At 56.0% G+C, this 26,050-nt stretch overlaps 2 protein-coding genes across 4 annotated transcripts; both read right to left on the reverse strand.

The window, feature by feature from the left end:
• Positions 1-10,535: 10,535 nt before the first annotated feature.
• LOC142365418 (uncharacterized) lies at positions 10,536-13,220 on the reverse strand. Its single transcript, XM_075446180.1, has 9 exons — positions 13,143-13,220; positions 12,557-12,706; positions 12,238-12,375; positions 11,954-12,130; positions 11,547-11,702; positions 11,270-11,371; positions 10,985-11,087; positions 10,821-10,874; positions 10,536-10,733 (listed from the first exon to the last, which is right to left on the reverse strand). The coding sequence occupies exons 1-9, from the start codon at positions 13,149-13,151 to the stop codon at positions 10,591-10,593; spliced, it is 1,032 nt and encodes a 343-aa protein (XP_075302295.1). The 5' UTR covers positions 13,152-13,220; the 3' UTR covers positions 10,536-10,590.
• Positions 13,221-13,423: 203 nt separating this feature from the next.
• Positions 13,424-25,958, reverse strand: LOC104333986 (maestro heat-like repeat-containing protein family member 7). Of its 3 annotated transcripts, none has more exons than XM_075446182.1 (11): positions 25,338-25,958; positions 21,450-21,569; positions 16,213-19,281; positions 15,694-15,776; positions 15,465-15,590; positions 15,247-15,326; positions 15,011-15,131; positions 14,613-14,702; positions 14,118-14,222; positions 13,708-13,885; positions 13,424-13,514 (listed from the first exon to the last, which is right to left on the reverse strand). In XM_075446182.1, the coding sequence occupies exons 3-10, from the start codon at positions 16,328-16,330 to the stop codon at positions 13,709-13,711; spliced, it is 900 nt and encodes a 299-aa protein (XP_075302297.1). In that variant the 5' UTR covers positions 16,331-19,281; positions 21,450-21,569; positions 25,338-25,958; the 3' UTR covers positions 13,424-13,514; position 13,708. The 3 variants fall into 3 exon arrangements, with proteins under 3 accessions (XP_075302297.1, XP_075302298.1, XP_075302296.1); XM_075446183.1 differs by lacking the exon at positions 25,338-25,958 and adding an exon at positions 21,766-21,803; XM_075446181.1 differs by lacking the exons at positions 21,450-21,569; positions 25,338-25,958 and having other exon boundaries at positions 15,694-16,302.
• Between the last annotated feature and the right edge of the window lie 92 nt (positions 25,959-26,050).

The raw sequence follows: 26,050 nt of genomic DNA on the forward strand, positions 1-26,050 counted from the left end.
TACATCTCTCTTCAATCGTTGTGAGGAGGTAAGGTTTCGTTCATGTAACCACGCATACCATCCCGCATAGGATGTACCTAGGAAAGGTGAGCAAATAGGTTTGATGGCAGAGACATTAATCTGCATTGATAGTTCCACTCACTTGAGAGAGTAGGTCGCGTTAAACAATATTTGTTGTTGACCAGTATTTTTGATAACATAAGGACTAATGTCAAAAATGTAAGGATTTGGACTTGTGGGTGTCTGAATGGATTCATTCTCAAAATTTTGTTGGGCTGACATCGTTGTTGATACAGGCATAGCCCTAGTTGAAGTCTTTTCCTGCGATATGTCTAACCCAAATTTAAATGATAGTGCTTCGTTTCCTCTGTCAGTGCTTCCTAAACAGCCTGTCTATTGTGGGTTCTGGTTTTTGTTCAGGAAATTTCCTGATAGTGACTTGGGTTGAAGGAGAGAAATCTTTTCTAGTACTAGCATTAAAGGTTCGACAACCGATGTGGATTGTTTTCGCTTTATCAACCTTCCATCTATGCATCGAATGCTTCCATTCCGATGCATGTATTTGCAATTCCCTGTTGTCACATATGATGACAGTTGTTCAACTCATTCATTCTAAGTAGAAATAGTATTACAGCTAGAATGAGGGACAAAATTCCTTGGATGCACTCGAGGTTAGCATAAGCCAATGCGTCCGTCCACGTGCAGTTCATCCAGGATTCCTGTGAACACAAAAGGGAAGAAAAAACATGCTCGGTCGACAAGACCGACGGGGTTAAAAGGAAAGTGAAATCCACCAGGTGCTGATTAAGTGTATTTCTCTTGAGCAATCTCTGGCTTCCCATGCATAGGGATTTTTAGGAGTGACTAGTACCATTGGCACTGCTCCAATTTGAGGCATTTTTATCAGCACAGGTTGTCTTGCATAGAAACTTGCAGGGTATTTCACCACTTCAGTAATATTTGGAACTGCGGCAGTTAGGGGTACAGTATTGGCATTTACTTCTTTTTTCCAATTCTACTACCACCCCGTCAATACCGGCAAGTGCTGCTGCTGGCAATGGGTATTGCCGAACACTAGTGATTTTAGAAGGGGGTAATGGTATGGAGGTTTCTAGCAGTGCCACTGTGTTTAATCCCTTTTCATGTCCTGCAAAGCTCCACACAGTTCCATCGGGGAGTTTCCACACTCACCTGTGCAGCAAATCAAATCCTAAAAGATTAGGGTGTGCAGCACCCACTAACACTTCTTTCCTGGTTATTCTCTGTTCTCCTGGTAACCAGAGGGTAATTTTTGCAGTGGGGCATGTTTTTATCACACCATCAATCCCCATAAATTTGACTTTGCGTCGGGTGGGTTTTATGCCTAACAGTTGTGCTGTTTTATTAGTGATTACTGACATTTGGGCCCCGGTATCGATGAGAAATTCGGTTAATATTGTTCGGGGAAGGGCAATAATAGGTTCGTTGATTTTACCAGGGAGCCATTGAATTGCTAGTACCCGTCGCGCAGGGTGGCTCACTGCCCTCCCTGGGGATGGGAGTTTTTTGCTGGGACTCTGACAAATCAATCAAGTTAGATTCTGGTGCAAAAGGCACAACACTGTCATAACCAGGAGATTCTCTGGTTGGATGCTTTACCCCAGCCGAATTATTTTTTCTAGTTAAGGATTGGACCAGTGCACGGAGATCTTCCGTAGGGATGCCGTGTAGCAGCCGTCGAGGTACCCCCAAGTCCAGGCCTTTACGCCACAACTCATTTCACTCCTTATCAGGTTTAAATCTCCCATCAGGTTTAGGATTGTGAGTATGCATTCGATCAGATTTGGAATCATTTATGTGGACCTGGCGAATCTTTCGGGTAGGATCGGGGGGGGGCTTTTCACCAGTTAGGGTAGCCCAGCCCATTTGGCATCCGTATTTGTCTATTTCCTGTACAAATTCATTCCAAGTGGATATATGGTTATGCTGACCCCGACCGTGGTTAGGGTTATCACAAATCTCCCGTATGCGGTTTTGAGTTTCGACCGTAAATGGTTTAAGGCAATCAGGGAGACCACGGATGAGAGGGGCTAGTCAGTCTGGGTCAATAGGAGCTAACATCGGGGATTTTCGAAACTCCTTCCGGTCATACATGGCTTGCAGACAAGCTGCTTCTCGTACTGCTGCAGACAGGTCAGAGTAACCCTTAGCTCTGATCTCTAGCGGCTCTCCCCTTTCCCGCGGCTCCATACCGCCTGCCCAGTAGGCTGCTCGAGCGGTTAGGGAATAACAAGGATCTCCTGGCACAGTGGTTAAAAACACTCCAGGTCCCCAGGTGTCTCCCGCTTCATCCTCACTTAACATAATTCTGTCTCCGCCTTCAGCAGAAACTCGCCACACATATTCAACAGCTGACTCTCTTGGCTGCCTGGAGTATTTCTCTTTTATTCTTTCCAACTCTGTCGGTGTCCACGGCACGGTATGTGCAGTGGTATGGATTTCATCATCATCATCAACAGCTGTTTCAGTTTTAACCAAAGGTCGCAAGGGTATCACTTGGGATTTAAAAGTCCCTTCGACTTCACTGACTTCCTCATCATCACTGTTACACCAAAAGTCTTCAGTCTGCATTCCTGAGCTCGGGTAACGCATTAACTTATGAATCTGCGGGACCTGGGCAGAAGGCTGCATTTTATCTAAAAGCCCATTCATCTTTTTGAACAACATCCTAAGATGCTGAGCCTCACCCCTGAGTCTAGAATTTCGATATTCTAAGTTTCTGTTTTCCCCCAAGAGCTCATCAACTTGGTTTTCTAATTTCTCGTTTTCACTTGTAAGTTTGCTAACCTGAGTTTCTAATTTTTCTCCTGTCTCCTTCTGGAAAGCTAATGCTGATTTGAGCACCTCGTTTTCTGATTTTAAAGCTGCATGTTCTACGGCAGAGACCAGAGTAGGAGCAGGGGCTTCCTTAGCTTCTTTTTGTGCACAAGATAAACAGGCGCCTAACACCGCACAAATCACTCCTTTACCTTCACCTGTTTGGAGCTTTTGTGAAACCTGACACTGTTTAACACATTCAACTACTTTCTTTTCACCCTTCCAAAACTCCTGGGCCCACTCCTTCCTAGCTTGGGAAGGGGCACAACCATATTTTTGCAGCAGTTTATCCATGGCAATCCTGTCCATGATGCCAATTTTCTGTCACGCTAATTTGGCAGAAAGTAAACCCCCTTGCTTTCTAACGCTCTTCACCGAAGTGAGAGGCTAGATGCGGCTAGGTTTAAATTCCGAGTCATGTCCAATTTGCCACTACCGGTCCAGTCACGTTTAATATGTACATTAAACTACCACCATTCTGGATACACTAATAGCAGTCTGCACCTTCAGTCCAGTCACGCTCATGAACTAGACAACTGGCTACTTAAACAGTGCAGTTTTATTTGTGCAACAGATATATAGGTTTTTTGAATTGCCGGTGATAGTGACTGTCTGCAAGAAAGCACGTGCAAATATAAAACACCTGAAAAGGTTATAAATAATACAGCCTGGCTATAAACATTAGGGAGTACCTATTCCCGAGAAAAGCGCTTAGAAGTCTCACCCAAGGCATCCCAAGGGGGGGGAGAAGCAAGGCTCAGCCCGTCGGCCAATCCCGGTTGTCAGAGGCAGTCTCAGGTGGAGTTTCCCTTGACTTGCTCACGGTGTTATCTTCGTTTTCTCCAAAGATCTACGGTGCTATCTCCTTCTCCGAAAATCCCCCATTTCCCTGGCTATTTTTATAGCCTTTCTACCTTTAAGGTGAAGTTTGAGTGACTGTAGTCATACATACCTTTAATCATGATTGGTGTAAAATTCTCTCGCTTCACGTTTAAAGGCAGAGTTCATGAAAAATGGAGAGCACAGACTCGAAGAGAGGTGGTCGCACCTCGGAGGCGGGTAGCGTTTGGGATGGAGGTGTGTTTTGGTATTAAAATGATATTAAAACGAGCAAAGTTCACAAGAGGGTAGCACTTTGGCAAGGTTTCAAAAACCTGTTGGCTCAGGGGGCCAGTTGAGCTGCTTATCAGTTCTAGAGAACCATTTCTTCCCGCTTTCTCATCACGGAGCAGGGCCATGGAGTCTCCAATCCGTTCCGTCCTCTATGGTACATTGCAGGGAGTTGCTGTGTGAGTGGATTCCTCACCTGCCTGCTGCAGCTGTGTCCCATCCTCAGGGCTCCTTTTGATTTCATGCTTTTCCTCAATGGGTGAACACTGCTACGTTTTTCATATAAACCTCCATTTTCAGATGTAAAACCTTCATTTTACTAATAATTCCACACCGCCATCCCGCGGGACCTGGACAGGCTGGAGAGATGGGCTGGCAGGACCTCATGCAGCTCAGCGAGGGGAAGGGCAAAAGGTGCTGTGCTGGCAACGAGCGGCGGCACAGGCTGCCCCGGGAACTGGTGCAGCTCCGTCCCTGGACATGTTCCACAGCCCTCTGGACATCCTCACTCGCACAAGCTAACGCAGTCTGTGGCCCCTCTTGTTGAGGAGCTCCCTGTATCTGAGCTGCTCCTTTCACACAGGGGACATCCCCCTGTCCTCATCCTCCCTGCAGCACAGCCTGTGTCCTTCCACAACAGCACCACAGCTCAGCAAGCTGTCCCACCAGATCTCATTGAATCCAAACAGAGCACCGTGCTGTGACAAGCCATGGGCCTCCTCCTGGCAGAGCACGTTTGGGCCACAGCACCTCAGCGGTGGCATCGGGGGGGAGCGCAGTCTTCTCCCGGGGAAACCTGAGCGCTGACCGTGACGAGAAGACCATTGCAGATGGAGCGTGGCCTTCAAACCTGTGTGTGCTGCACAGATCCCTTGGCCGCAGGACAACCTCAGCAGCTCCCTGTGACACAGGAGCCTGCAGGCAGGTCCCGCTCTGCACCGGCCTCCTGCGTGGCTTTGTAGGGAGAAGTTCCCGTGAAGACACTGTTTCTGTGTGACTGCAGAGACCATGAACAGAGTTGTTTCCTTGTAGCAAACTCCTAGAGCAGCTTGAATGACCGAAAGAGGAGAGTGTCTTCTGCAGATGGGGTCTGCATGGTTTAGTGGAGGACTTGGCAGTGTGAGGTTTGTGGTTGGACTCGATGACCTTAAAGGTCTTTTCCATCCTGAATGATTGTCTGATTCTAAACCCTCTAGAAATTGAATTTCCAGATTTGTGAAGAATCAGGTAGGAAAGGGAAGTGCACACTTGCCAAGGGGCAGCCTCATCTTACAAGGAAAGTTAAGAAACTTCAGCTGTGATTTCTTTTTCTTCTCCAACAGTCCACACAAATTTAGGATTTATAGAATTCATAGACATTTCTTTTATTCAGCTAGTTCTGTTCTGTGGGCCGCTTGTAAATTTGCAGATTTACTTCATTCAGATGCAAAATTACTTGATTAAATTAATCCTGTCATTCTGAGTATGTCCTTGTCATTTAAGGTGAGTTCTCAGGTTGGAGGCCTGGCCTTGTCAACACGCAGGTGAAAAAACATAGCATAGAACAAAATCATTTCATTTGGAAGGGGCCTACAATGACCATCTAGTCCAACTGCCCGACACCTTCAGGGCTGAGAAAAGGCCAAAGCGAGTCATTGAGGGCATTGCCCAAAGCCCCTTGGGCACGGACAGGCCGGGGGCACCGACCGCCTCTCGGGCAGCCTGTTCCAGTGCCCGGCCGCCCTCTCGGTAGAGAAACGGATCCTCGTGCCCAGCTGAACCCGCCTTGGTGCAGCTCTGAGCACGGCAGGTCTGGCCCCGTCTCAGCAGAGCGGGCAGCATCAGGAAGGAGATGATGTGCAGGAGCTGTGGGGATGGAGGAGGGGGAGACCCCAGCCCCACGTCCCCCCGTCCTCACCACCTCAGGGCAGACGCTGGACGGCAGCCATGTCCTGCCCCTCCTCACCACCCTGCAGGCTGCTGCGGGGTGGCTGGGGCTGCGCGGAGGGAATGTGGGGGAGGCGATGGCCCCAGGGCAAGCATCACCTCCACCCACCCTTGTTCACCTCACCACCACCCCAGCGGCCTCAGCATCACGGAGACGTCGGGTTCCAGAACACGGGGACAGCTGGGGGGTGCAGAGGAGACAGAGAGGAGCGCTGGAAGGGGGGAGGAGGGGCCCTGGGCCTGGTCCAGGAGCTGCTGGGGCTCGGGGCAGGCCCCATGGGAGCCATGGTGAAGCTGGGCCTGGCTGCAAACCGGGCCCGCCTCCTTCCCATGTAGTCTTGGCTGGCACCGGTCGGGAGGGCTGTCAGTCTCCTGTCCTGAGGTGCTGCTGTCTTTGATTGGCCCCCTGGTGCTCAGGCTGCTGGGCTGCAGTGCCCACCCTTCACCTGAGGTGATGAACTGCCATTGGCTGCCTGGGCTGTCACTCTGCCCCGATGCAGCGCTCCCCTTCACCTGAGGTGATGACCTCTGATTGGCTACCTGGGCTGTCACTCTGCCCGCATGCAGTGCCCACTCTCCTCTGAGGTGATGCTGCCTCTGATTAGCTCCCTGGGCTGTTCACTGCCGTGATGCGGGGACCACCCTCCCCTGAGGTGATGCTCTCCCCTATTGGCTGCCTGAGGGGCTGCTCTCCCCTCCGCCAGTCCCTACCCTGCTCTGAGGCGATGTGGTGATGAACTCCAAAGGTGGCTGGGTGCTCCAGGTGACCCTGTGGGCACGGCAGAGCAGAGGACCTTCCGCTGGGGAGGGAGCGGCAGCCATCAGCCCGTCCAACCACCCAGCTCTGCTCTGCAGGGCTGGCCCGGCGTGACAGCAGAGCATGGACGGCATTGCCCAAAGGGCTCCTGGGCACGGACAGGCCGGGGGCACCGACCGCCTCTCAGGCAGCCTGTTCCAGCACCCAGCCACCCTCTCCGTGCACAAACGGATCCTCGTGCCCAGCTGAACCTGCCCTGGTGCAGCTCTGAGCCGTTCCCACGCGCCCTGTCCCTGGATCCCAGGAGCAGAGCTCAGCACCTCCCTCTCACATCCCCGCTCGGGAAGCTGTGGAGAGCAGTGAAGTGGGACAGGGAAACACACGGCTGTGGGCAAGAACAGTCAGGTTGGGCCTGAAAATCAGGATTTTGGCCCTGAAAATGAGGCTTTGCAGGTGAGGACTCTGGACTGAGGCACATGGAACCTTCCCCCGGCTCAGGGCAAGGCTGTGCCAGCCCAGAGCACGCAGGAGGTGGCCACCTCTGCACCACGGCACGAGTGGCGATTCGCCAGCTTGGCAGGCCGCGGGGGCCTTTCTGTGCCCGGGGGTGCCTGGGGAGGGGGCAGGCTGCTTAAAGCCCCTCCCCTCCTCCTCCCCTCCAGGTCTCTGTGCTCCAGCGGTGGGCTGCTGGGAAAGGATGGCATTGAGACGCTCCCCGGGCAACCCTGCTTCCCCGGGGGCAGATGAGGGTGGTGAAGCACTGGAACAGATTGCCCAGAGAGGTGGTGGAGGCCCCATCCCTGGAAACATTCAAGGCCAGGTTGGACGGGGGCCTGAGCAACCTGCTCTGCTTGGTGATAGCCCTGCTTACTGCAGGGGGGTTGGGATAGAGGACCTCTAAAGGTCCCTTCCAACCCAAAGCATTCTACGATTCTATGATTCTGTTCATTTACAGCTCCTTAAGCAAGGCTACATTGAATAAAGCTGAATTGACTTCTGAAATACAGGATCTGTTGTTACAGAAGTTTACGACTCTTTGGAGATGCTCTGGCAAATGGAGGTCAGGCTTTTCGTTAACATGAACTTTCAAATTTGATATGAACACTGAAGTACTCTGAATACAGATACTCACAGTTCCCAGTGATTAACATCAGCATTTAGTGTGATGTGTTCCTATATCTGTGTGTTGATTTATTTGAGGATTGACAGCATTTACAGGAATAGACAAGTAATTTTGCTCTGTGGAGGCTTTTGCTCATGTGTCTACTGAAGTTTGCTGTTTCTTTGTTGTAAATGTTCTTCTGCCTCTAGGTTGTGAACAACTTCAGAAATGGAACCGGCTACACCAAAAGGCTCCCTAAGAACATTCAGCAGCAACAGCAGCAGCAGCTGCCACCACCACTCACGTCTCTTACACCTGCTGGACCTGTCTGGTAAGTAAATCTGTAGATCAACCTGAATACAAAAGACCCCAAAATGCCCAAGTTCAATTCTTCTGCTTGAGATTCCCCGCTAGTTCTCTGTCATTACTGACAGTTCCAGACAATACTGGAAGTTCTGGCTTTTGTTTCTACTTTGAACGAGAACACTTTGAGTAGTTGGAAGTGTGCCTCATGCAAGAATTTTCTCAGCGGTATTTCTTGTTTGGTTCTCTTGTCAGTCATGCAGTACAGGTTTACCCTGAAAGAGGAACTTGTTTTCCCCAGAAGCCCTTTGATTTGAAGTTGCCAGCAATTCCTGAAGTAACCATTTCGCTATGTCAAACCTCGCTGAGGGCATTCATTTGTCTTTAGCACTGAGGAAACAGTATTTGAACGAGAAGTGTAAAAGCACAATTCTAGGTCAAATTGACTAGGTGTTTTCACATGACTTTTTTCTACGGTATTTCTATCATCAATATAATGATAAGTCAGAGTCAACCTCAGCAACACACAGGTAGCCACTGCCGCACCAGGAGAGGAGATTGGGGGTGCCCAGGATGCAGTGGCCCTGGCTGGGGTGCGCAGGGCTCGGGGTGCCTGGAGCAGAGGCAGCACCGCCTGAGGCGGCAGAACAGGCGCCTGGCGCGGATCGGTGTCGCCCGACACCGATCAGGTGAGAAGAGACAACGGGTCGGGAAGAGAGGTTCAGGCCCCTTGACCCGTCCGTCAGGTAAAGGTCTCGCTTGGCTCCTCCTCCCAAAGAGACTTATCAAGTGCCAATTTTTATATCTTTGAAAATCTTGTGGCGAGGTAAGACTAAGTCAATTATTGTGTATCAATTGGCTCTTGGCACGGAATGTTGTGTCGTCAGAAGCGGGACTCAGCAGTGTGACATGCCTTCAGAGTGGGCATCTTGGTATGCGCATCCGGGGGCCATCTGTTCTTTATCCAAAGCAATCTCTGGCTGTGTGGCCTCCACGGCGCCCCACAGATCACTTGGTTTACAGTGGTGGGCCATCCCCCCTTGCTTCTGTCTGAGAAGATAAGCACCAGTCAGTTGCTCCCTTTAACAACTCTTCGGCTCTTGGCGCCTCAGTCCGAGCATGTCTTTTGTCTTGTGTTGACAAGTCCAGCAAGGCCATCGATTACAGATGCCCTTAGTCCCTGTTTCCCGAGATAATTCAAGAGATTTACTGTTGCTTTCCTTACTTGTGATTGGTCTTCCCCTGCAAACAACAGGTCATCAACACAGTGTAATATCTTCACCTCCGGCTTTGCTTCCTATCCCTTTCATACTTTTTCCAAGGCCTGTCCACACCATTCAGGAGATCCCTTATATCCCTGGGCTAAAACTGTCCACTGAAACTGATGTTTCCGTCCTGTGTTGGGATCCTCCCATTCAAAAGCAAAACTTTCCCTGCTTTCCCTCTCTAATGGGCATACCCAAAAGGCATCCTTTCAATCAATCACTGAGAACCATTTGCTGTTTTCAGGGATATGACTCATGATGGTGTAGGGATTGGGGACCACAGGATACCATTCCCAGACTAGTTTGTTCATTTCCCTCAACTCTTGCACTAGTCTGTAAGATCCATCCCCTTTCTTTACTGGTAGTATAGGGGAGTTGTACGGGGACATGCACTGTTCCAGTAGCCCCTCTTTTAAAGTTTTCAGTTACTGGCTTCAAGCCCAGTCTCCCTTCCTGTCAAATGGCATATTGCCTCATCTTTCTTGGTCTGTTATTGTTTAACAGTCCATTTCTAGGCCTCCTCGATTTCCAGGGCCCACCCACACAGGTTCCTCTCTGTCGGTATCTCCTGCATCGTTAAGCGCAGTCGGACTACTACATTGTTTCCCCGTGGAATTAATCCTATCCCTAACTTCCCTATCAAATCTCTTCCCCACAAATGAGATCCTTCCAAAGTGAACCTCACCAGGAAACGGGACCTCTGGTCTTTGGAAATGTGTATTTGTCAATGTACAAGACTCGATCCTCTGCAAAGAGATCTCAGTGGTTCCCACAAGTCTCGTTTTAAGTTTTGTGCCTCAGGGAAAGGGCCAGATTTTAGGGCAAACACCGATAAACCAAACACTCTCTTGGAACACAGCATTTGGAGAAGCATGTGGTGGGAGCTAAAACGACATCTTGACTAAACTAGCCAGATATGTCTGGGCTGCTGGAAAGCGTGGGCGTCGGGCAGCTCTGCGGGCAATGCCACTTCCTTGGGGGGCTGCCATTTCCCCTCTGCCCTCTGCCTCCCTACAGAAAAGACTTGCCCAGGGGACAAAGAAATGTGGCTTCTGCTGGGGAAAGCCTCAGCCAGGACTCAATTCATGAAGCAAGCCTGGGGCCAGGGAGAGCCGAGGGGGTAGAGGTCCTGCAGGCAGCGGGACAGGTCAGGAAGGACGCTGCCGGCTCAGCTCACCACACATCAGAAGGACCCCACGGGCTTCTTGTTCTGGCTTTTTAATTATTCAAACGGAGTCGTTTTCCTGCCAAAGGCTGCACCTCCGCCTGCCTTAGCAGCAGCAGCAGCACAGTACTTGCAGGTTGCGTCCCAGTGTCCGCCACTGCCGCTGCCACGGAGAGCCCAGCCTGTGCAAGGTCTGAGCTGCCAGGGAACAGATGGAGGATTCACTGTCTCTCTCCAGGTTCTTGAGGGCTGTGACAGAAAGCAACAGAGCCAAGATGAACCCCAATGTGTGCAGAGACCCCCAGGCATCCCCTCCAGCCCGTGCTCCCTACTCACCCCTGCAGAGCCAGGACATATGCTGCTCGCTCCTCAGGTACCGTTCAGCAAGCCCTAGGCACAGAGCTCAGTCAGAGCCCCTGCTCCCCAGCACGCTGGTGCCAGCGCAGCGGCGGGGGCTGGGGCCAGGCTGCCAAAAGAGGGACCGCGGGGCTGTGGCTCACCAATGAACCTCATGGCCTCCTCTCGCAAGCTGGGCTGAGCAGCCTCCAGGTACCGCAGGCTCTGACACACATATTTGTCAGCCCTGCTTCTGTCCCGCGCCAGCTGGAGAGAGCAGAAGGACATGGGCATGTGGTAGTCCCTCCTCCCAGCGCCTGCCATCCCCCTTCCCACCCAGGCCATTCCCGTCTCCCAGCCAGGAGCCATGTGGGGGTCCCGAGACCCCCTCCCTCCCGCTGCAAGGCCCAGATGGGCCAGGGTCTCCAGATCCTGGGGCTTGTCCTCACCAAGCACTCTCCAATCCTCTGTGTCTGCCCTGTCTGCACCCGGGCTTTGAGCTTCTTCCAGCCGAGGAGCTCTGCTGCAGCCAGGAGGGCTTCTCTGGAGGCCTGCAGAACAGCAGAAGCTGGGAGATGGAACCACGGCCTGGGGAAGGAGACCTGGTGTCCCCATCCTCTTGGCTTTGTTCCTGGGCTGATCCCAGCCTTAGGAAGCTGGGACGTGCCCTGGCCCAAACGGCCGGGGGTCTTTTCCCTGCATCACGCTTAGCTTTGAAGTCTGTACCTGGGCCACGCTGTCGACCTGGTCGCTCATGTGAAAGATCAGCGGGACCAGGAACCCCCGCACTTTGATCTTCATCTTCCACTCTTCGTTCTCCACCACTGACTGCAGCAGGATTCTGCAGAGGCTGATGGAAAGCTCTCGCAGCTGGCTGGACTCCTGGTGGCAAGGAGGAGAGGTGGACTTCAGAAAGAGCGTCAGCCTGCCCATGCTGGGCAGGGGCGTTGTCATGGCTGAGGTGAGGGGAGATGTAGGGGGGGGCCATGCTTGGCTGCAAAGCCCAGAAGACATCCCACGAGAGCCCGGGGGAGCAGACCCTGCTCCACGGGCTGCCCACAGGGCTGGGCTGAAGGGCAACTGTCCTTGCAGGGCGCCCATCTGCGGGGCTCAGACTCCCTCATCAGCCTTACATGGTCAAAGAGGGGCAAGAGATCCTCCACCAGCTGCACAGCAATCTGGCTGGCCTCGGTCCTGTTCAGGTGACCCATCACATTTCTGACGACCACCAGGACCTTCATCTTCATATTTGTGTAACCACCATGGAGCATCTTCATGATGTGTGGCAGGAGGGCCTTCATTGTTCTTGCCTGTATCAAAGACAGAGTTTCCCTTTGTCCAAGGCCAAGCCACCGCCCCACTCACTGCACCAGCCCCGGGCTGCCAACTTGGCTCCCCTTGACAAAGCCCTGCTCACAGTGTCAGGTCTCTCCGACAGCGTGACGAGGACTCCGAGGAACAAGGAGACCGTCACCAGGTTTGGATGCCTCTCATTGCTCTCAAGCTGGGACTCGTCAGCAACATCCTGGGACTGAAGCTCGCTGCTGGCCATCAGCTGAAGCAAACACAGCAGTAAGATACTGGCAGAGGCTGCAGGGCTCACTGAGGGTGATCAGCGCTTGCTGATCCCAAGATCACACCAAGACAGCTGGGTTTGGCAGGGAGGGATGGAGAGGGAGGGAGGGACAATGCCTGCCAAGGCTGAAGGGCACGCAGTGCAGCCACAGCCCACTTACATCCGCCAGCCAGAAGTCAGGGTCTTGTATGATCACATCCAGCATGTTTCCTGTTGCTTCCTTGTTAAAGATGCTCGAGTTTTTCATTGCCTCGATGAGCACCAGGACGATGTCTTTCCTCTCGTGAGGCTTAAGGTATCTTGCAGATTCCTAGAGGAGGAAGGCGGGGAGCAAGGACAAGTCACACCGAGTGCCCTGATGGTGCTGCTGAGCTGGGTGGTGCGAGCAGCCCTGGCGAGAGATGCCTGGCCTTGCTGGTGGCAGTGCCCATGGGAAAGCCGGCAGCAGGGATTGCGGTGGCTGCTCAGGGGAGGGTGAGAAGAGAGGGCCCCAGGGTGAGGGAGGAGGGTTGGGCTCCTGGGAACCGTGTGCTGGTCCTGCAGCGAACCAGGGCTTGCTGGTGGTCAGGAGCTGCTGCTGGGACACCGAGTGCAGCCCTGGCACGATCCCTGCTCCAGGACAGCTGCAACCCTCTCACCAGGGACAGCAAGGCCACGTCAGCCCCATTCATTCTGGACGCCTTTGTTCACATGAGTGCCCTGCTGACGCCATGGAGAAGAGTCCCAGCAAGTGAGGAGCTCCTTACCCTGTTCATGACAGCGGTTGCACACTGCGAGTAGTCGATTTCACCTTCACAACGGAGCTGTGGTGCTTCATCTTTTAGCAGTGAGCAGCCTAAACAGCGGGGCAAACACACAAGAGCCAAGGAGACACAGCAGCTTTGCCGGCAAGCTTACCAAACCCCCTCAGATCTGACTGCAAGATGGCAAGTCATGAGCGATCGAGGAGATTTCTGGAGGGCATCAGGAAAAGCTTCTTGCTACAAGCACTGGTGGGAGCAGCCGGGCTGCTGCAGAGATCGATCTGCTCTTCACGAACAGGGAAGACATGGATTTGGGGCGTGGTGATCGATGGTGGCTTTGTCTGTGGGGACCACAGAACCGCGTGGTTCAAGATCCTGAAAGGAGGGAGGAAGGAGAGCAACAGAGAACAGAAGTTGGCCTTCAGGACAGCACTCAGCTTCTGCAGCAAAATGAGAGCTGGGATGGTGGGGGAAGCGGCTGTGAGGGCAAAGGAGGGCAGGAGGAGAAGCAGACCCATCAGGAGGTGTCTGTGTGCTGAGGGATGAAGCCAGCCCCAACTTGTCTTACTCTATTGATTCTCCATGAATTGTTGAAGGAAACGAAAAGCGTCTGAAGCCAGAGGGGCTGTGGCTTCACTGGAAGATTGGAAGAGGATGAGACATCCCAGCAGCCGTCCCAAGATCGGGATCTGGATGTCCCTGTAGCAGACAGAGCCGTACGTGTCCCTTCCAACGCGGTCCCAGGCCTGGGCGAGGGAGGCAGAACAGCAGAAAGGGTGAGGGCGGGCAGCTGGTGCCAAAGCCCTGAAGCCCCGAGTGCCCAGGGCTGCATCCCTGGAGAGTCAGGGCTTTGCCGGGCCGTGCTGGCCGCGGCTCCCAAAGCTGGGTAGCAGCCCCACACGGGGAGAGCTGCCGGCTGCCAAAGCTGTGCAGGGCGATGGGGGAGGTGGCCTGGCTGGAGGGTGCCTGGCTCCTTACCTCCACCGTGGGTTTGTCGGCCAGAAAACGGCTCAGGTACATAATTCTCTGCAGGGCCCTCTCCTGCACAGCCATGTTGTCTGAGGTGGCCAAATCCAAGAGCATCTGGGAAGAGAGAAGGTGCTGGTGAGCCCTGGGAGCAGACACGTACGGCAGCACAAGCAGCCCTGCTCAGTCCACAAAGGCTTCCTCTGATCTTCTCGAGCAAAACCTGTGGTGGGCTTTCTTCCCCTCAGGTCCCTTGCAGGCGTGAGACAAATCCCGCGGGCCAAGCTGGTGCCCAGGCAGGAAGGCAGATGCCCCCCTCTGCAGCTGCTGTGCTCTGGCAGAGCCCGCTGGGCAGCCCCCAGTTAGCCAAAGGAGCTGGGCACCCTTCCCACACTGTGCTCTCTCTGCATGGCACCGCCGTGAGCACCGTCCACTCAAGAGCAGCCACCTCCTTCCCCCACGGGGAGCAACTGCCCCTGTGAAGCCCACGCTTTGCCCGTGCCAGACCTGAAAGATACTCTGCAGCCCCTCGCTGACCCTGGAGGCAGGATAGCTGAGCACCACGCTCTCTAGCATCTTGTCCATGGCCATCAGAGTCTGCAAGGAAGACAAAGGGCTGTGGCAGCCATTCCCTCTCCCCTCCAGGAGACTGACCTGACCTCCTGGCACCAAGGGAGGACTCCTGCCCTGCCTTGCGGTGCCCGGGAGAGACCCAGGGGCAGACAGTCTGCTGCGGGCAGGGCAGCCTGCAGCACGGGATGTGCGCGGGCAGGCCAGAAGGGGACGAAGGGATGAGGGTGGGGAAGCAAAGCAGAGCCCCTGCCCTGCCTCGGGTCTCCAATCAGATCCAGACCAGGGAGCAGCCCAGAGGGACTGCTGGCTCCTGTAGCTCACCCAGCTCTTACCATCATGTAGAGGGAAAAGTGCCGGGCTTCTATTTCCCCTTTTGGAGGAAGCCAGAAGACGCTCCTGAAGCAGGCTGCTAGGAGCCTTCTCTCTTTGCCCTCCAGTACACTCCGCACTGAGCTGCAAAGAGAGAGGGGGGCCAGTGGGACACTGGTGCTGGGAGCGGTGCCTCGAGGCCTCGTGCAGGTGGACGCAGACCTCTGGGTCAGGGTCCCCAGGAGGGACGGGCAGGTACCTCAATGCGACGATGGCATCCATGGCGAAGTGCTGCACTGGTGTGCTCAGTTGGTCCCTGGGCTCCTCATCCAGCAGCATCTGTGGAGCACGACCGGGATGGCACCTGGCAGCTGCCAGCACCCAGTGCCACCAGACCCTCACCCTGCCCAAGCGCTGTCCTCACAGGGTGCTGGGGGGCCTGGCCCCTTTCCCCGGAGCCGCCGGGTGTCCCCTCACCTCAATATTCTCTACCAGCCTGAATCTGCGGCAGAAGATATCCAGGCCCTCTGACAAGCCAGTGAGCTGGACGGTTCTGAGCAGCAGGCGGATGTTGTCTAGGAACCTCATCTTCTGTTCCGCATCCTGGCAGCCAGGGGACAGAGAGACAAACAGGGAGCGTGAGAGGGGACACACGGCCATGGACAGAAGATGCCAGCACAGCTGCATCAGAAATGGCCATGGTTACCTCTTCTGGACTGCTGACAAAAGCCACGATGAACTCCACGAGTTCTCTCTCCCGTTGGTACACCGGTAACCAGCTCGCATCTACTAAAGGAGGAGAGCAGGGGGGCTGCAGAAAGGGTCCGGGGGCAGGAGAGCGCAGAGGCAGGAGCTCTGCCCTCCATCCAGCCCCGTGTCCCCTCCCCGGGCACAGTCGTCCCGTGCATGTCAGGGCTGGAGGGTGCCCAGCAGACGGGCTGCGATGCTGGAGCACGGCGCAGTGGGGAAAACCCCCAGTGCAGCGGGCTGAGGAGCTGGCTTGCAGCCGGGCAGGAAAAGTCCCCGCGTCCCACAGCATGGCCCTGGACCACGAGCTGGGTCCCCTCTGCTCTCTCCCTCCTTGGGAGCCGGCACTCAGGCAGCATCACGCCCACCACCCGCGGGACCCCCGCTGCCAGCGTGCAGGGAAATGGTGATGCCGGCGTTGAGCGGGGTGCGCTCGCTGGCCCCAGCCCTGCCCAGACCCACGGGGCCCCTCACTCACCAATCTGCAGTGGCTGGATTATGTACACCTCACCGGGCTCCAGCAGAGAGCTGCTCTCCTGGGGAGCCCCATCCTCCTCCCAGGCCACCCCGGGGCGGCTGGGGGATCTCTCGGCCATCCTCTGGGATGGACGAAAGGGATAGGGATGGACAAGGGGGAAGCTTCGGCAAAAAGCCTCGGCACCACGGGGAAAGACGTGGGCTGCGCTCGGGGGCTCCTCGCCAGCTCCGGGCTCCTGCCTTGTCCCGTCGCCGTCCTGCCGGACACTGCGGGCTGGAGGCTGCAGCCGCCCTGACCACGTGCAGCGCAGTGGAATGTCAGCAAGTGCGGTCACAAAGGGCCCCAGTGTGACCCAGGCAGGGAGGGGCAGGGCATCCCCGGGGGTCTCAGCCCCAGGCACCTGGGTGCTCTCAGGGGGCCTCCAGCCCCCCTCTGCCCTTCTGTCCCCTTGGGACCTCCCTGCTGCCCTCCTGGGTGTCCCAGAGCCCCATGCTCAGACACCCCAGCGTGCCCCCACGACGTCCCTTGCCTCTCGGCGCACTGCAGAGCCCTGCCCCTGCCCCTCAACGGCGTTAAATGTGTCAGATTCACTCCAGCCCAGCAGAAATCCTGCTTTTGTGTCGCCTCAACTCTGCTCCTCCTCCCACCAAACAGGAACAGCTCGTGCCTTCCAGCACTGGTCCCCTCCGGAACCCTCCTGAGGCCTTCAGTGCACCCCAGACCCCTCTGTGGGACCCCAAGCTGCCCTCGAGGATGACTGTGTGGTCCCGCTGGGGCAGAGGATCCCTGGGCTGCTGTGGCAGGGCTGCCCTCCAGCCTCTGTGGGGGCTTCGGGGCTGTTGTGGTTTAACCCCAGCTGCCAACTGAGTACCACACAGCCGCTTGCTCACTCCCCCCGCCCCGTTCCGATGGTGTGCTGGTTTCAGCTGGGATGGAGTTCATTGTCTTCCTGTTAGCTGGTGGAGTGCTGCGGTGTGGGTTTGGGCTGATGACGATGCTGATAACGCGCTGATGTTTCGGTTCAGCTGCTAAGCAGGACTACGCAGCCAAGGACTCTGCCATACCGTAGGGTGTCATGCTGAGCATACATGGGGGTTAACTGGCCGGAGGGTGCCACGGCTTGGCATCTAACTGGGCAGTGGCCAGCGGGCGCTGAGCAATTGTACTGACCGATGCCCGACTCTTCTTCTGGGTCATTCGATAGGAAGGGCTTACGACCCGACGGGAATGGGGAACGTGCATTCTCCAAAACCCCACAATGCCTAAGCAGGCTTGTGTTTCCTTTTTGCTGGTCGCTGTAGACGTAGCTGCCGTCGTGGTGATCACATCCATTGGGATCTGACGACGGCCATCTTGCCATTTGACACCTAAAGACCGGATCGCCTGTGCAGGTCCCTTGACCTTACTTTGTCTGATGGCAAAGCCAGCTTTCAGAAGGATTTGGATATTCTGTTCCCTTTCTCAAAACCTGCTGCTGCTCTGTTGTCCCACACGATGATGTCATCAAGGCACTGTAGGAGTTCCGGAGCTTCCCCCTGTTCCATCACACTCTGGATCAGCCCCTGGCAAGTGGTGGGGCTGTGTGGGGCAGCCAATTCCAGGTGTCCTGGACGCCCCTCCAAGGGACAGCAAACTCTGGCCGGCACTCGGCTGCCGAGGGGATTGAGAAGAACACATCAGCGTGGCGTACCACTCTGCTACCTTGGACTCCAGTGGATAGTGAAGTTCTAGCATGTCCGGCATGCTAGAGCTCACAGGCAGCAGGATGACTTCATCCAGGCCACGACAGCCTGCTGTCAGTCTCCACTCTCCATTAGACTTTCGCACCGGCCACACGGGACTCGTCAAGGCTGCGCGAGTCCTGCTGATGCCTCCTTGACTCTCCAGTTGACGGATCAGCTTCTGGCTGGGGATCACGGAGTTCCTCGGCTAGCATGTCTGGCAGTTTCTCCACAGCTGACACGCAGGCCCGTAGGGAGGAAGCGACACTCTTTATTGCCGGAGTTGACCCACCAATTCACCCACTGTTTGTTCCTCTCTGTCTTGCCAGGTCTCAACTGCCGAGGAGTTGACATACGATGACGGTTGGCTCTGTACAAAGTTCCACCACACGGGTCACGTGCACTTCACTTTGTCTGGATCTTTGGGTAACTGCTCATTGTTCAAGTCATCATAAATCACCTCTAGCACAGCTAACTCCCTCCGGTACCAGATACCTCTCTCCATGGTGGTCCACTCGCCTGGGTGACACATAACATCTTCCTTGAAGGGACACCTTGCCTTCCCGCCCGACAGCAGTCACCTCCAGAGGCCCCATTTTCCAATCACTTTGTCAATACCCCCTTCCCTAGGAAGGAATCACAGCTGCTTGGCTTCCTTGCCCTTGATCCCAGGCTGCCGGTTCCATTCCCCCAGCACTGGAGCCGCCCGGTGACAATGCGCTCGCCCGGATGACGGCTGAAATCACTGACCTGAAATGCTCTTGTATTCCCCACCTCTTCCAGAGAGCAAATTCCTTCATCTTTGGCCAGACACAAAATTCAGTGCTGGGATTTGAACATGGTTACCCCGGCCTGATTGCCAGCAATATCACGAGTGGCTCGACCCACCTCTCCAATAAATCTCTTGATTTGTAATACCCTGCTACTTTCTGCCAGCAGCAATTTCTGTCACGCCCTTTGATTTAGTTCTTACTTGTTAACTACGAGAATGCTGCATTGCTGGGCAGCACCAGGTGGGGTTCAGGGACTGCAGCTGCAAATGCTGCACTTTGACACTTCATAGCGTGCAGGTACCTAACACGGGTATCAGAGCCCACTTCTTTGGCTGGCCCTTGGACCGCAGGCAGAGATGACGCCTTGGTCCATGCTGTAACTGCTGTTCTGCCTTGTTCCTGGGTTGTGCATCTTAACGTTAGAGCGTCAAACCAGTCTGAGCTGTGCTGGCGTCATCCTGCACGCAATAGCAGGGACGTACTGGACTCAAGGATTGCTCCCTTGGCAATCCAGTCAGGGTCTGGCGCGTATCTCCAGGTTGTTTGAGGAGGATGACTCTTAACTCCCGATGTCTCTGTAACAGAAGCATAAAGATGGAGAAAGCGGCAGCAATCTGCCCCTGAAGCAATTACTCCTTCCAAAAAATTATGGAGGCAGCAGGAAAAATGGGGGAGTTACCCAGAAAGAATGTCGTAAGCAGTGCTGCGAAGGAGAGCCTTACGCGAGCGGAGGGCAGCGGCAGGGCGTAGCTGGGGGAGGGGAGGGCCCAGTGCAGGCCATGCTCCTTTTAACCTTCCCTCGCTCCTGCTGCATCCCCCTCGCTGCCATCTTTTGGGGAAATGGCGGCGTTGCTCCCTCATGGAACCTGGTGCCATCACCACCTGAGGCAGAGCCCACGTGCACTGCAAAGGGTGGGAACACCCAAACTGCCCCCAGGACCCTGGCCCAGCCCCTGTCTCCCCACACCTCCGGCAGCCGAGAGCTGCCATGGAGCCACTGCCCAGCATGACCACGCTGGGGCACCTCCAGAGCTCTGCTCTGCCCGAGCTGGCTGGGGCCGGGCGACTGGGGGCAACTGGGACGGGATGGGAAAAGGGGGCTGAGGACTCGCTGCCTGGGAAACTCAGTAGGGGGGTGACTCTCTTTTTGCCATCGGACCCCCTCCAGACCTCTGTGCTCTGCTGGGAAACCCTCCGGAGCCCATCACGGTGCGGAGAAGTGGCCGTGTAGCAACAGCAGACGCTGCGCCTGGCTGGGATGCCCGGAGACCCGCGGGGTGGCCGCAGCTGGGAGCACCCTTCCTGTGCCCTGTCCTGGCTGCGTGCTGGAAGGGACGGCAGGCCCCTGTGGCACAGCCCAGCTTCTGCTGCTGGGTCTAGGCTGAGCTATGGGAGTGGGAAGGATGGCTGCAGGGCCAGGAGACGCGGCTGCGACCCGAGGCCTTCGCGGGGCTGTCGTTCAAAGCAGCGTCCCTGCACCCCGGGGTGCCGTGTGTGCGGAAGCACTCTGGGACTCAAGGAAAGGAGAACTTCTGCCCTGGCTCACGCGCAAGGATGTGCGAGCCCAGAGTGTGCTGGAGGCAGGCAGCTCTCAGCATCTGGACCAACGATAACCTGCAAGCTTGGCAGAGAGCGGGCGCCTTTTCTTGCCGCATGATGTCTCAGCAGGGGCTGCTTGGGCTAAAACTTCTCTGCTCTCTTCTCCTCTGCTCCCCTTTCCTCTGGGTTTCGTAGGCCAGCAGAGCAGCCACGAGCTCCTGGGCTGGGAACTGTTGCCATCCAGCGGAGCTTGGGTTCTTGCATGGGGATGGGGAGGAGGTGCAGCCAGCATCGCACACACTGCTGGCTGTTTTACCACTGATTGGAGGGGGCGGGGAGCTGTCTGGAACCTCTCTGTGGAAAGGTATCTGACATAGCCTGTCACGGTCGTGCTGAGAGAGGCGCAGCCTGTGCGGGTCAGCGGCGCAGAGGAGCCCGGTCTGCTCACGTCCCCGGGCCAGGCTGCACCGCTCTCTCTGCTTGGCCCTGCCCTGCCCAGAAAGGCTTCCCCACAGCTTCGGGTGGGGAGCAGAGCAAGAGAGACCTCACCGGGCTCCCGCTCCCAGCCTTCAGCTGTGAGGAAGGGGCAGAGTGTCACACCGTGCCCACCCCTTGTCGCCAGCTCCCGCTGAAGTGAAGTCAGGGCTAACGTGGCTGCAAGCAAGCAGCTGCTGCAGCTGCCCCAGCTGGGCGGCTCTGATCTACCACGTATCAAACCCCGTCCTTTCCAAAGACACCTCAGGGGCCCCAATGCCAGGACATCCCCTCTGAAACACAGGTCTCGGGCAGCTCTTACAAGACGGCTGATCTCAAGGCAGCTGCCAGAGTTTGGCTGCTGCAGGTGCACAAGTGGAAACAAGGCCAAAAAATGAAAGCCAAACAGCACAACCCTGAATGCTTTACCTTCCGGCCTGGGGAGGTCTGATAGAGCCGGTTTCTGGTTAAACCAGCAGAGACCTTCGTCACTCCTGGTGGGAGTGGATCTCGGCAGTGCAGGACACAACAGAAATCATTCCCTGCAACCACCCAGAAGCGAGGAGTTGTTTCCAGCCCAGGCACTCAGCCATGGCCAGCAACAACAGCCAGGCAGGAGACCGCAGCAAGGGGGAAACGGCAGCCGTGGGGAGATCCAGGAGAGCTGGAGCAGCCCTCCCTCTCCCCCAGGAACAGGCAGGGCATGCTCAGGACAGGAGCATCACCTCACCTGGGCCTCAGACAGCTCCACAGGGTTTGTGTCCGGGAGGAACCTCAGCGCCTGCCCCTGGATGCGTCTCAGGTCCCGACAAGCTGCCAGCGTCATCCCAAGAGCCTTGTCCAGGAAAAGCTGAAAGAGAAGGGGCCGAGCCCGGCCTGTCAGGAGATGGCTGGGCCCAGACAGACCCGGCAGCGCCCAGCAGCAGGTGAAGCTCGCCGTAGGGCCAGGCTGCAGCCAGGCACTGGGGCAGCCCGGGGGGAAGCGCTTTTTGGGGGTGAGGGAAGGGGAAGCAGTGAAAACCGCGGGCGTGGGGCAGGAGATCCACCTTCTGCCAGGAGTCGGGGACAGAGCTGCCCAGCTGCTGGCTCAGCTCCGGGCTCAGGGCCACGCTCCAAGCCTTGTCTTTGATGGGCTTCAGCGACGCTGGCGGGAACTGGGGTGAACAGGAGAGGAAGCGAGTGTTTCGCTGCCCTTGGACTTTTCCACACACGCGTCCTGGGATGCTGCCAGGGGAGAGCTGCCAGGAGCAGCAATCCCTTCCCCCACCCCACACAAACCTCTTTTCACTACCCTCCCTCCCACAGCTCTGTCTGCTCCCTTCTCTCCCCTCTGTTTGTGACACCCCCCAAGGATGCTGTACCTCAAGCACATGGTGCTCCCGCTCTGCAGAGTCCAGGGAGCTCTCGGTTCTTCCTCAAAAGCAAGAGGAAGCAAAAGCTCTTGCTGCTATTGAAGCTCACAATAAAAGACAAGCCCGGTGGTCTCCTCTGCGGGCAGACCTCTCAAAAGTCCCAGGCTAGCAGGCCAGAAAGGGCCTGCGAGCCCCTGCGCCAAAGCCCTTGCAAGGCCAAAAACACAGGAGGGGTCGCACGGGCAATGTCAGAGCAGAGGATTCAACCTGGGGAAGGATGCGCTTCCTGCGGCTCATCCCCGCTGCTTGGCCGCAGCTCCCAGGACAACGCCGGCTCCCGAGTCCCAGCACACATTGGCAACACACATTTTCTCCTGAACGACCCCCTGCTTTCTGCCCATTTCACAGAATCACACAGAATCACAGAATGGGAGGGGTTGGAAGAGACCTCTGTGCGTCATCCCGTCCAAACCCCCTGCCAAAGCAGGGTCACCCAGCGCAGGCAGCACAGGATCGCGTCCAGGCGGGTCTTGAATATCTCCAGAGAAGGAGACTCCACAGCTTCCCTGGGCAGCCTGTTCCAGGGCTCCGTCACCCTCAGAGGAAAGAAGTTCTTCCTCATGTTCAGACAGAACTTCCTCTGCTTCATTTTGTGCCCGTTGCCCCTTGTCCTGTCACTGGGCACCACTGAAAAGAGTCTGGCCCCATTCTCCTGACACCCACCCTTGAGATATTTATAAACATTTCTAAGGTCCCCTTGCTGCCTTCTCTTCTTCAGGCTGAAGAAGCCCAGCTCCCTCAGCCTCTCCTCACAGGAGAGATGCTGCAGTCCCCTCATCATCCTCGTAGCCCTGCACTGGACTCTCTCCAGCAGCTCCTCATCTTTCTTGAACTGGGGAGCCCAGAACTGGACACAGTACTGCAGATGGGGCCTCACGAGGGCAGTGTAGAGGGGAAGGAGAACCTCCCTCGACCTACTGCCCACATTCCTCCTAAGGCATCCCAGGATCCCATTGGCCTTCTTGGCAGCCAGGGCACACTGCTGCCTCATGGTCAACCTGTCGTCCACCAGCACACCCAGGTCCCTCTCCACAGAGCTGCACTCCAGCAGGTCCGCTCCAAGCCTGTACTGGTGCATGGGGTTGTTCCTCCCCAGGTGCAGGACCCTGCCCTTGCCCTGTTCAACCTCAGCAGGTTCCTCTCTGCCCAACTTTCCAGCCTGTCCAGGTCACACTGAAGGGCAGCACAGCCTGCCGGTGTATCCACCACTCCTCCCAGTTCTGTGTCGTCAGCAAACTGGCTGAGGCTACACTCTAACACTTCATCCAGGTCGTTGATGAAGAAGTTAAACAAGACTGGGTCCAGTACTCACCCCGGGGGGACACCACTAGTTACAGGCCTGCAACTAGACCCAGCGCCACTGATGACAACCCTCTGAGTTCTGCCTTTCAGCCAGTTCTCAATCCACCTCACTGACCACTCATCCAGCCCACATTTCCTGAGCTTCCCTAGGAGGATGTTACGGGAGACTGTGTCGAAAGCCTTGCTGAAGTCGAGGTAGGCAACATCCACGGCTCTCCCTTCATCTACTGAGCCGGGCATGCCATCGTAAAAAGCTTTCAGATTGGTTAGGCATGATTTCTCCTTGGTGAATCCATACTGACTACTCCTGATAACCTTCTTTTCCTCCACTTGCTTGATGATGACCTCCAGGATGAGCTGCTCCATCACCTTTCCTGGGGTGGAGGTGAGGCTGACCGGCCTGTACTTCCCTGGGTCCTCCCTTTAGTGCCCTAGAGATGCAGGCCGGGCAAACACTCAGGGCACTGCGGTGGGGACTGGCAGAAATGCCAGAGCTGGAATTAAAAGCACTTGCTGGCCTTGCCTGTGAGATTTGTGCCGTGTTGTTGTCTCTGTAGGTGTTGGAGCAATTGGTGTGGGAGGTTTATGTCTTGGGATGTGAAAGCAGTGTGCTTCCATGTGCCCATTGTGCCATCTCTTCTTTTTAAATACAGGTTTCACGTCCCCCAAGCGGACGCGGGCTGGACGAGCCAGCAGCGAGGGGCACTGAGCCTGGACTGGACAGCCGGGCCTGAGGGTGCTGCTCTGTGGCACCGAGCGCAGGGCAAGGCCCGTGGCTGGCAGTGACTCCCAGGGGCCAGGCACGCGCCCGTTCCTGTTTAAAACCGCCCTGCACTAGGGGTCTGGATGGTGGGGCTGAGCCCACCCGCAGCAAGGCGGCAGATGGCACCGGACGGGGAGGAGCGGCGCAGGCCAGGGGGTCGTGCCGCCTGTCGTGTTAATTTGGCAGAAAATAAACCCCCTTCTTTTCTAATGGGAGGGAGTACCTATTCCCGAGAAAAGCGCTTAGTTTAAGTCTCACCCAAGGCATCCCAAGGGGGGGAGAAGCAAGGCTCAGCCCGTCGGCCAATCCCGGTTGTCAGAGGCAGTCTCAGGTGGAGTTTCCCTTGACTTGCTCACGGTGTTATCTTCGTTTTCTCCAAAGATCTACGGTGCTATCTCCTTCTCCGAAAATCCCCCATTTCCCTGGCTATTTTTATAGCCTTTCTACCTTTAAGGTGAAGTTTGAGTGACTGTAGTCATACATACCTTTTATCATGATTGGTGTAAAATTCTCTCGCTTCACATTTAAAGGTAGAGTTTATGAAAAATGGAGAGCGCAGACTCGAAGAGGGGTGGTTGCACCTCGGAGGCGCGTAGCGTTTGGGATGGAGGTGTGTTTTGGTATTAAAATGATATTAAAATGAGCAAAGTTCACGAGAGGGTAGCACTTTGGCAAGGTTTCAAAAACCTGTTGGCTCAGGGGGCCAGTTGAGCTGCTTATCAGTTCTAGAGAACCATTTCTTCCTGCTTTCTCATCACGGAGCAGGGCCACGAAGTCTCCACTCCGTTCCGTCCTCTATGGTACATTGCAGGGAGTTGCTCTGTGAGTGGATTCCTCGCCTGCCTGCTGCAGCTGTGTCCCATCCTCAGGGCTCCTTTGGATTTCATGCTTTTCCTCAATGGGTGAACACTGCTATGTTTTTCATATAAACCTCCATTTTCAGATGTAAAACCTTCATTTTACTAATAATTCCACATCCAGTTGAAGAACGATGAGGAGCTACTGGAGAGAGTCCAGCACAGGGCTACGAGGATGAGGAGGGGACTGGAGCATCTCTCCTACGAGGAGAGGCTGAGGGAGCTGGGCTTCTTCAGCCTGGAGAAGAGAAGGCTGTGAGGGCACGCTGCTGGCTCATGGTTACCTTGTCATCCCCAGCACTCCTGTCCCTCTCTGCAGAGCTGCTCTCCAGCCGCCTCCCGCCCAGTCTGTGCTGGTGTTTGGGGTCACCCCGACCCACGCCAGGACCCTGCGCTTGGCCTCGCACGACATCGTGCAGGATGCAGGACTCCAGCCGGGCTCTCCCCAGAGCTCCCCCGGTTCCAGCCAAGCCGGGGGGAAGCGCCGGGTCCAAATTCCGCGTTGATCCAGGAACAGCGGCTCCCGCTCCTGACGCCCGCCGAGGAGGGTTCGCCACCAGCCCGCCAGTGTTGGGAGGGGGGGAAGGAGAGATCCAGGCCCTTCTCAGAGCCTTCCCCGCCGGTGTCGGGCCGGGCTGCCCGGTGCCCCTGACGGGAAGGGATCCGCCGGGAGAAGCCGGGGAAGCGGGAATGGCGGGGAGGTGCGAGGCCGGCACAGGGGTCACGGCCGGGCTGCGGGGAGGAGAGCTGGGGGGGGGAGAAAGAACCCCCCCAAATAAACCCAGAGACACCCAAGGAGCTGGGGGCGGGGGGGGGAGAGAAGAAAGAAACCCCCCCCCAAAATAAACCCAGATAAACCCAAGTATCTGGGGGGGCGGAGAAGAAAGAACTCCCCCCAGATAAACCCAAGGTGGGGCGGGGGGTGAGGGGAAGATGGCGGCGGTGGCGAATCTGCGGGCACGGAGCGTGGCGGGGAGGCCGCGCGCGGAGCCGCCGC

This window comes from Opisthocomus hoazin, chromosome 39 (assembly GCF_030867145.1).
Source record: "Opisthocomus hoazin isolate bOpiHoa1 chromosome 39, bOpiHoa1.hap1, whole genome shotgun sequence".
Taxonomy (NCBI): Eukaryota; Metazoa; Chordata; class Aves; order Opisthocomiformes; family Opisthocomidae; genus Opisthocomus; species Opisthocomus hoazin.